The sequence below is a fragment of the Cebus imitator genome, unplaced genomic scaffold (assembly GCF_001604975.1).
Source record: "Cebus imitator isolate Cc_AM_T3 unplaced genomic scaffold, Cebus_imitator-1.0 Scaffold627, whole genome shotgun sequence".
NCBI classification, from domain to species: Eukaryota; Metazoa; Chordata; class Mammalia; order Primates; family Cebidae; genus Cebus; species Cebus imitator.
In genome coordinates this window covers 775,599-785,998 of record NW_016107942.1, presented here as the reverse complement: position 1 = coordinate 785,998, position 10,400 = coordinate 775,599, and the positions used below count along the sequence as shown (strand labels likewise).

The 10,400-nt window shown below is 39.8% G+C and overlaps 1 protein-coding gene across 3 annotated transcripts in view; it reads right to left on the bottom strand.

Annotated features, from left to right (window-relative positions):
- Nucleotides 1-10,058, bottom strand: part of LOC108295249 (TATA-box binding protein) — an 18,718-nt gene extending 8,660 nt beyond the window's left edge. The window contains exons 1-4 of one of the 3 annotated variants that reach the window (XM_017517320.2): nucleotides 9,929-10,058; nucleotides 7,715-7,916; nucleotides 2,557-2,969; nucleotides 217-304 (exon numbers count right to left, since the gene is read on the bottom strand). In XM_017517320.2, the coding sequence (XP_017372809.1) occupies nucleotides 217-304; nucleotides 2,557-2,969; nucleotides 7,715-7,768 (555 nt within the window). In that variant the 5' untranslated portion in view covers nucleotides 7,769-7,916; nucleotides 9,929-10,058. Of the gene's footprint in view, nucleotides 1-216; nucleotides 305-2,556; nucleotides 2,970-7,714; nucleotides 7,920-9,928 lie in introns of all 3 variants that reach the window. The other 2 variants (XM_017517321.2, XM_037734486.1) reach the window with 2 other exon arrangements.
- Nucleotides 10,059-10,400: the final 342 nt, after the last annotated feature.

Below are 10,400 nucleotides of genomic sequence, written 5' to 3'. Positions count from 1 at the left end.
GACAGGGTCTCGCCATGTTGCCTGGGCTGATCTTGAACTCCTAAGCTCAAGCAATTCTCTTTCCTTGGCCTCCCAAAGTGCTGGGATTACAGGCATGAACCACTGTGCCTGGCCTGATCTACAGACATTTGTTACATATCATGAAATATATTAAAAATATAGAGACATGGCAGAGAAGACAAAAAAGAAAAAAAAATACATTAAAATAGATCTAACCTTGGGATTATATTCGGCATTTCGGGCACGAAGTGCAATAGTCTTTAGGTCAAGTTTACAACCAAGATTCACTGTGGATACAATATTTCTGTAAGAAATTTAAAAAGAAAACATAACTATTTAAATTACTTAACTTTCATAGGATGAGGTGTTAGATATTACATAGACATCTGATTATTCCAACCATGCTTTAATTTTTTTAAATTGCTCACATTTATTAAGTGTTTAACAAGTATCACGTACATGTTGAGCATTTTATATAGATTACTCCACTTAATACTTATAATGCACTGAGGTAGTAGTTACTAGTATTCCCACATGCAAATAAATAAGCTGAGGCTTAAAGGGAGTGCAACTTGCTCAGGATGCACATGGCTCCCAAATGGTAGAGCCAGGATTTGAGTCTGTTTCCAGAGCCACGCCCTTGGCCTCCTCATAGACAAACTCAACTCTCATCTGTGAGCTCTGAGAAGCCACCACTACCACCCTACTCCTAAAAGAAGTCAGTATTTATATTGAAGATAAGCAGGCATGAAACACCTCAGTTCTCTCAAAGTAAGTCTCTTTTGGAAAAACAAGAGCTAAGTGTCTTTAGAAAAAAAAAAAAGCAAAACCCTGCTTTCTCTTCTAATGAACTCTCAGTAAATAAGGATAAATACAGCTATCTGTTATCTGTGTCCACTAACCCTTTTCATTTTTCAGTGTTCTTAAATCACTTAATGAGTAACTTACATAAGGATATACTAAAATAACTTTATTAGAAATTTTAATAAAAATTTAAACAACAAACTCACATTTTCATTATACATTTTTCTGCTTATGAAAGTATATATACTTGAAAAGGGCAATGCCCTTTAAATGCTATCAACTGCTCAAAAACTGTCTTGCATAGACCTGAAAGTCACCATCTCAAGAATATTGATTCTAGATTTCAAATGCATAGGTTCAAATAGCTCATTGTTGCTTCTGATTCTTTTTCTTGTACTCTCAAAATGCAATACTTGTGAAAACTTGATGGCTTATAATTTTGTTCAACAGAGAATGGCAATCTAAGATACACAACTGTAAAGCCAATTAGGGTGATCAACACAATGAATGTTTTCATTTCTGTATCATCTATTTCCTTCGAATCACCTTTGTATACACATCTGCCTTTAGCATTTGTTCACTTATGAACTATATCAAGTAGATTTTAGTCACACAGTTGTTGAATGTATTCTTATATATTTTCAATAATTTAAATAATTACCTTAATTCCTTTAAGCCTACAAGATTTAGAGGGCACTGAATTACAAACCAGTAGGGCTCTTAGTAGATAGTGGAAATTCAGGAATGTGGATGACTGGATGCTGTGGAGTATCAGAACAACAAAGGCACTGGCAAGAAACAAACACCTGACTGGACTGTTTATGATTTAAATCAGAAATGCAAACTTAAACAGCCCTGGGAGTCAGACAGGCATGCTGGACACATGGGAGTGGTGTAGACAAGGGTGAGCTAACAAGGTCCTCTCTAAAATCACTAAAATTACTTTATTTTTAAAATTGTGCATGGGGTCAAACAAAATTGTGGAGGCAAGATTCAGGTCTTTGGGTGAAAGTTAGCATCCACAATTACACACCACTTAGTTCCAAAAATGATCAGAGATAGCTTATAAATAACAACCATACATGTAACAAGGTGAACAAATGCAGATAGGAAATACTAGATCTAAAGGGAGTATGAAGGAGGGAAGTATCTATACAAGAAAACTGAGGAGATGCAGAGACTGCAAGTAACCTTTTCATTTGGTCATAAGCTTTCTAAAATGAAAAGGTATACACTTCTTATTGACTGGGATTATTTGGAAATATTTGCTTGGTTTTTCTGGAAGATGAAATTATTTCCTACCCCAACTACCCTGTTACATATAGAACCCCCTTCATTTAGGTAGAAAAATCCATTTAGGACATGAACAGTCATTCTCACTTTGTGGGAAGGACACAGGCCTTCAAAGATTTGTATCTTTGAAGATATAAATCACAAGCTAAATCACAACACTGTGATTCAGCAATATCAGATACAGGGAAATGTGTATAATAATAACAGTGGAATTCAGATTAAATTTTGTTGTTTCAAGTATATAAAACACAAATGACCATATTTCTGCACCTGTTAAGAGAGCCTTTTACTGAGGGCACTAAGACAGCTTTGCTCCCTTTCCCAAGTGTGAGATGAGGCAATTTGATACACAATCACCATCAGTGCCACTCCCTTAATAGAAGGATCCATCTAAAAACAGAGCGGGAACACAGCTCAAAGGGACTTCTAAGGGGGAGGAGATATAAAACAAGTACTCACTGCAGCTGCGGTACAATCCCAGAGCTCTCAGAAGCTGGTGTGGCAGGAGTGATGGGCGTCATGGGGGTCATAGGGGAGGGATACAGTGGAGTGGTGCCTGGCAAGGGTGCAGTTGTGAGAGTCTGTGAGTGGAAGAGCTGTGGTGCCTGGCCTGAGGTTCCCTGTGTCGCCTGCTGGGACGTTGCCTGCTGGGATGTTGACTGCTGAACGGCTGCGGCTGCCACTGCCTGCTGCTGTTGCTGCTGTTGTTGCTGCTGCTGTTGCTGCTGCTGCTGTTGCTGCTGCTGTTGCTGCTGCCTTTGTTGCTCTTCCAAAATAGACAGACTATTGGTGTTCTGAATAGGCTGTGGGGTCAGTCCAGTGCCATAAGGCATCATTGGACTAAAGATTGGGATTCCAGGAGTCATGGCACCCTGTGGGAAGCAAGGAGAAAAACAGGTTAGGCTAGCTGGTGCTAACTGTTGGTGGAACTTTCCTGGTAGAACAGCAGGTGAGATGTGCAAAGGCAGATACCTTCTGAGAATAATGGGATTCTTAAACAGGAATTAGGGAAGAGCCTGCTATTCTTAAACACATTGCTTTCTTCTTTAATATCACATAGTGGATAAACATGAAGAAAAATTGATAAACTGAGGTTTGGAAAAATTTAAAACTTCTGTTCTTTGAAAGACGCCATTGAGAAAATTAAAAGGCAGGCCACAGACTGGGAAAAAAAAATACCTGTAACATATACATCTGAGAAAGGTCTGGTAAACAGAATAATAAAGAGCTCCAACAACTCCATAAAAGAAGATCAACAAATAATTAAGAAGGGCAAAAGATGTGAAGGACATATTACAAATACAGTTTGGGTTCCAGACCATCTCAATAAAGCAAGCAGTATGAAGTTTTTGGTTTCACAGTGTCTATAAAAAGTTACGTTTACACCACATTGTAGTCTATTAAGTGTGCAATAGCATTATGTCTAAAAATATGTATATACCTTAATTTAAAAATGCTGTATTGCTAAAAATGCTAACAATCACGTGAGCCTCTAGCAAGTCATAATCATTTTGCTGACAGAGGGTCTTGTTTCAGTGTTGATGGCTGTTGACTGATAAGGGTGGTAGCTGTGGCAATTTCTTAAAATAAGACTGATGGAGTTTGCCACAGATCCTTCCTTTCACTAAAGATGTCTCTGTAGCATACAATGCTGTTTGACAGCATTTTACCCACACTAGAACTTATTTCAAAGTTGGAGTCAATCCTCTCAAACCCTACTGCTGCTTTATCAACTAAGTTTATGTAATATTCTAAATCCTTTGTCATCAGTTCAACAATGCTCACATCCTCTTCACCAAGAGTCAATTCCATCTCAAGAAACCACTTTCTTTTCTTATCCACAAGAAGCAACTCCTCATCTGTTCAGGTTTTATCAAAACATTGCAGCAATTCAGTCACATCTTCAGGATCCACTTCTAATTTTACTTCACTTGCCGTTTCCACCACAGCGGCAGTAACTTCTAGCACTGAAGTCCAGAACCTCTCAAAGTCATCCACAAGGATTGGAATAAACTTCTTCCAAACTTCTATTCATGTTGATATTTTGACCTCCTCCTGTGAATCATGAATGTTCTTAATGGAACCTAGAATGGTAAATCTTTTCCAGAAGGTTTTCAATTCACTTTGCCCAGATCCATCAGAGGAATCACTATCTATGGCAGCTCCAGCATATGCCCCTCACTCCCCACTTCCTTTCTTTGAGACAGGGTCTCACTGTTTTCCAGGCCAGAGTACAGTGGTGTGATGACAGCTCATTGTGGCCTTTAACTTCTGGGCTCCAGTGATCCTCCTGCCTCAGCCTTCTACGTAGCTGGGTCTACAGGGGCATGCCTCCATGACCAGCTAATTTAAAAAATTTTTTCTCTAGAGACTTGCTTTGTTACCCAGGTTGGTCTTGAACTCCTGGCTTCAAGCGATCCTTCCACCTTGGCCTTCCCAAAGTAGTGAGATTACAAGCATGAGCCACCATGCCCAGCTGTATTTCTTAAATAGTAAGAATTGAAAGTTGAAATTACTCCTTGATCCATGGGCTGCAGAATGGATATATTATTTAAGCAGGCATGAAAACAATATTAATCCATTGTTCTTCTCTATCAGAGCTTGTGGACAACCAGTTACATGTTAGTGAGTAATCATACTGTGAAATGAATCTTTTTTCTGAGCAGTAAGTCTCAATGAGCTTAAAATATTCAGTAAACTATGCTGTAAACAGACGTGCTGTCATCAGATTTTGTTGTTCTGTTTACTGAGAACAGGCAGAGTAGATATAGCATAATTTTTAAGAGCCCTTTGATTTTAGAACAGTAAAGAGCACTGGCCTCAGCTTAAAGTCACCGGCTATATTAGCTCCTAACTACAGTCAACCAATCCTCTGAAGCTTTGAAGGTAAGCATTGATTTCTCCTCTCTAGCTATAGAAGTCCTAGATAGCATCTTCTTCCAGTATAAGGTTGTTTCATCTACATTAAAAATCTGTTACTTAGTATAGTCACCTGCATCAATTATCTCAGCTAGATCTTCCATATAACTTGCTGCTTCATGTTGCATTATGTTGTAGAGATGGCTTCTTTCCTTAAAGGTCATGAATAAACCTCTACTAGCTTCAAAATTTTCTTCTACAGCTTCCTCTCCTCTCTCAGCCCTTACAGAATTGAAGACAGTTAAGGCCTTGCTCTGGATTACACTGGCTTAAGGGAATATTGTGGGTGGTATGATCTTCGATCCAGACCACTGACACTTTCTCAATATAAGCAATAACGCTGTTTTGCTTTCTTACCATTTGTGAGTTTATTGGAGTAGCACTTTCAATTTCCTTTAAGAACTTTTCCCTTGCATTCACAACTTGGCTAACTATTTGGCGCAAGAGGCCTAGTTTTCAGCCTATCTCAACTTTCAATATGCCTTCCTCACTAAGCATAATCATTTCTAGCTTGTGATTTAAAATGAGTGATGTCAGCTCTTCCCTTCACCTGAACACTTAATTAAAGGTCACTGTAAGGTTATTAATTAGCCTAACTTTCATATTGTTGTATCTCAGGGAATACGGAGGACCAAGGAGAGGGAGAGATGGGGGAATGGCTGGTCAGATCATAGACATTTATCAATTAAGTTCCTGTATTATACGGGCGAAGTTTATGGCATTCAAAAATAATTATAATAGTAACATCAAAGATCACCAATCACAATAACAGATAATAATGAAAAGGTTTAGCTGGGTGCAGTGGCTCATGCCTATAATCCCAACACTCTGGGAGGGCAAGGTGGGTAGATCACTTGCAGCCAGTAGTTCAAGACCAGTCTAGCCAACATAGTGAAACCCCACTAAAAATACAAAATTTGGCTGGGTGTGGTGGCACATGCCTGTAATTCCAGCTACTCGGGAGGCTGAGGCACGAGAATCACTTGAACTCAGGAGGTAGAGGTTGCAGTGAGCCGAGACTGCACCACTGCATTCCAGCCTGGGTGACAGAGTAAGTCTGTCTGCCAAAAAAAAAAGAAAGAAAGAAAAAAGAAAAGAGAACATTTGATAACAATAACAAATAATAACGAAAAAGTTTGAAATCCTACAACAATTACCAAAATCTAACACCAAGACATGCTATTAGAAAAATAATGCCAACAACAGACTCGCTGGGTACAGGTTTATCACAACTTTCAATGTGTTTAACATGCAATAATGTGAAGTGCAGCAAAGTGAGGTGGGCCTGTGTGTAAGTGGCTGATAAGTACTTGCCAAGGTGCTCCGGAACATTAGTAATCAGGCAAATAAAATTCAAAACTACAGTAAAATACTATAAGCAATCACTAGAGTAAAAGTAGACTGACAGCACAAAGTGCTGGTGAGGATGTGGAGCAACTAAAATTCTCTTATATTGCAAAATACTACAGGCACTTCAGAAAACAATTTGGCAGTTTCTTATAAAGTTATACATACACTGATAAAGGACCTAGCAATCTTACTCCTAATTATTTACCCATGAGAAATAATAACAGTGAATTCAAAGTCTACACAAATATTTATAGTGCTTTTATTCATAACAGCTCCATACTGGAAAGACCTCAAATGTGAGCAACTGGAGAATGGATAAACTGTGGAACATCCAAACAATGGAGAGCTACTTGGCTATACAAATGGATTAACTACTGATATACAAAAGTATACTGGGCGAGGAACTCATACATACACAAAAAAGCATATACTGTATGATTCCATCTATATGAAATTCTAGAAGAGACAAAACTAATCTTTAGCACTGAAAAGCAGATTCAGTAGTTGCCTGGGGCCAACGAAGTGACTATAAAGGGGAAGAAGGGACTTTTTAAGGTAATTGAAATGTTCCATAACTTACACAGGTATATACAATTATCAAAACAACTGACATTTAAAATGAATATTTTTATTGTATGCAAATTATATTTGAACAGAAGTTACTGATTTTTTTTTTTTTTTTTTTTTTTTTGAGACCGAGTCTTGCTCTGTTTCCCAGGCTAGAGTGTAATGGCACAATCACTGCTCACTACAACCTTCGCCTCCCAGGTTTAAGCAATTCTTCTTGCCTCAGCCTCCTGTGTAGCTGGGATTACTGGTGCCCACCATCATACCTGACTAATTTTTGCATATTTAGTAAAGATGGGGTTTCACCAGGCTGGTCTCGAACTCCTGACCTCAGGTGATCTGCCCACCTTGGCCTCCCAAAGTGCTGGAATTACAGGCGTGAGCCACCACTCCTGGCCAGAAAAATTATTAAAGTAGACGGGTGGTTGAGAGCTTGAAATGTAAAATGAGAAAAATAAAACTAGAAAATAATTTGATGAGGGTGATTTTCAAAATCAAAGAACCTATATAATCATTTGGAACATTCTCATAAGTGTTTACCAAAAGATTAATGTTTTATAAACAAATATTTAATTTAGCTTCCAAACAGACTCCCCAAATAAAACACTATTGTGCCAATTCAAAGCCTAATAGAACGTTTCAACAAAATAAGGCTTAAAAATATATATAAAATCATTTTCAAAAACAGATCATTAAATACTCTTCCTTCCCTTTGATACCATCTCTTGAAGTACAGATTTCTGCCCTCCCTATTCTCATTCTCTCCCTCCTGCTGTATTACCTGAGGGGAGGCCAAGCCCTGAGCGTAAGGTGGCAGGCTGTTGTTCTGATCCATGATGTTCACTTTCTTCTTGGCAAACCAGAAACCCTTGGGCTGGAATTTGTCTCACCATTCGATTTTTTCCTAGAGCATCTCCAGCACACACTTCTCAGCAACTTCCTCAATTCCTTGGGTTATCTTCACACACCAAGAGACAGTGATGCTGCTTTGGAAAAAAGCCTGAAGTTTAATTTAAGGATTCAGGTAACCTGTACAGTCGTATAAGCCAGTTCCATGGCTCTACAAAACACAAACAAGAAAACCAATGAAGCTATTTTGGAATACATTGCCTTTTACCTTATAATCCTAAAGTCTTATTCCTTCCATGTTTCCTGTGATTGCATGTAAAATTGCCAACAAAACAAAAGTCATTTTGGTACACATTTAAATAATCTGATAATGCTCAAAATCAAGGTGTTATAACCAGCATTAAAAACTTTTGAGGAAAAATATCTAGAGAAAACTAATTCCTAAGCAAGCTGTAATATCACAGCAGAGTCAGGGTGATCATTTATTGAGCTCCTACTGCAATAAAACTGTAAAAAAAAAAAGCTTCACAAAGATAATACACTGCATTTTTGTAAATAATAAACTTACCTCTTTAGAACAGATTAATGCAAACTGTGCCTGTTACTTGGCTTTTCTTAAATCATCATCTCTTTACTCACTACATATCTGAAATGAGTTTATAATAATAACATATTCTCACACAGAACTTCAGATCTCAAAGTTACAAATTATATGTCCAAAGACGCTTCAGGCATATGCACTTCAAGCATGTGCTGGTACAGAATAGACACTCAGATATTTGCTGAATGAATGAAAGATTCTGAGGATCGCTTTGAAAGGGCTAAGGCCCCCAAAGACTCTGTATCCTACATACTTATCACTGAAAAAATGACCAAAAAAGCAAGCAAGCAAACTCTGCTTCTGAAAATAAAAATATCACAGATGTTTTTAAAATTACATTTTTTGACAGTTACCGTGTAATAACAATAACAGAAGTGATGCAGATGAGGATGTAAAGATTAGGAGGATATAGTCCTTGGCATCAAAGTGTTCAATATAAAGGGTATGCAAATAATTACTATAAAACATAGTATAATAGCAGGTGTGCCCCAAGCTAAGTTTCTTGAATGTAGAAACCAGTCTTTGTGATCTCTGCATCTAGCACTATGCCTGGAATACAGTATGTGATCATGAATGAGTGTATATATGCCCCTGGAAGAGAAGACATATAGACTAACAGCCAATTATTATGAAGAGGGGCAGTGTTTTCACAAAACAAGGACCATCTAACTCGGCTCTCGCAAGGTGAATAGGAATTTACAGATCAGGGCTTCAGATAAACGAGCATTGAAAAAGCATGCAGAATGAAAGTGACAAGCTTAGTATGACTGTATAGGTCACTACAGGAGATGAGACAGCACATATTAGTAGGCTCTTATCACTTTTTGCACATAAGTCTACAGAAGAAACCGTACAGTGATTACTGCACTAATTTATCCTCAGAAAAGAGTTGTTTGCTGGGTATCTTCATCTCTTCGAAACTGAAACATCAAATTCGATATTTTTTGCAAGCAATCTAACTCTGCATAGCCTTCTTCTAGTGTCTGTATATCTAAATGAAGCATAGTCTTTTCACAGAAAAGCCTACCTAGAGATTTGGAAAACCATGATGGCCTGAACCGAGAGATGGGAGACCCTGTAAACAAAGTGACGTGTACTATATCTTAAGCGCTACCGTGTCCGCTGTCTCGGGATTCTGACAAAATACTTAAGTTTCAGTGTTGGTAGCAAAATAGGCGGGCACAGACCATAGTGTATCTGCCTTCAAACATGGAGAAGAAGCGGATGGCAGGACAGAGCAGAATAAACTTCGGGTCTTCGATGCAAGGGACTGTCCTGTTCCGCCCGCCGCCGCCGAGCCCGCCAGTACCCTGCGCCCCACACTTGTATGACGGGAAGCCGCTTGCGAACCACAGAATAGGGCACCAGGCGGGAGCGGCGGTCAAGTGGCCGTTACAGGCCGGAACGGCTGCAGCACGAGCGGGAGGAACGTCCCCTGCAGGGCCTGCGCGCGCCAATTCCTTGTCTCTTCCCCACCATCGCCCCCAGGCCTCAATGCAGTGGTCGCCTCCGCCCGAACCCTCAGAAAAGAGAACAAGCCGTTACCTGGGTCACTGCAGAAATCACTATGAGCCCGCGGAAACGAAGTTAAACGGCCGGCGGCCCAGGCGCCCGCCACAGCGACCCTGCCCGACCCCACTGAACTCCAGGCGCACGTTGATAATGTCACTTCCGCCAGTTCTGCCCTCGGCTTCAGCAAATTGTTATCACTAGGGTCGTGGCCATGCGAAGTGTGGGCACTTGGTCACTTCCTGTGTTTCCGTAGGCGTGGAGCTTAAGGGAAGGAGGGGCGAAGCTCTTGAAGAGTTCCGGGACTGGGCCGCCGCATCACCGCCGTCTCTAATTGGCCCTTGCTGGACATAGGAAAGAGCAATTTTTAAATGGGGGGGGGGGGGTGTGCGTGTGCGTTTTTAAAGCAACTAGAGGCTTACCTTTGGCAAGTTACCTGACTTCTCCCCCGCTGGCTTACCTTTGGCAAGTTACCTGACTTCTCCCCCACAGTTTCTTCTGTAAAATT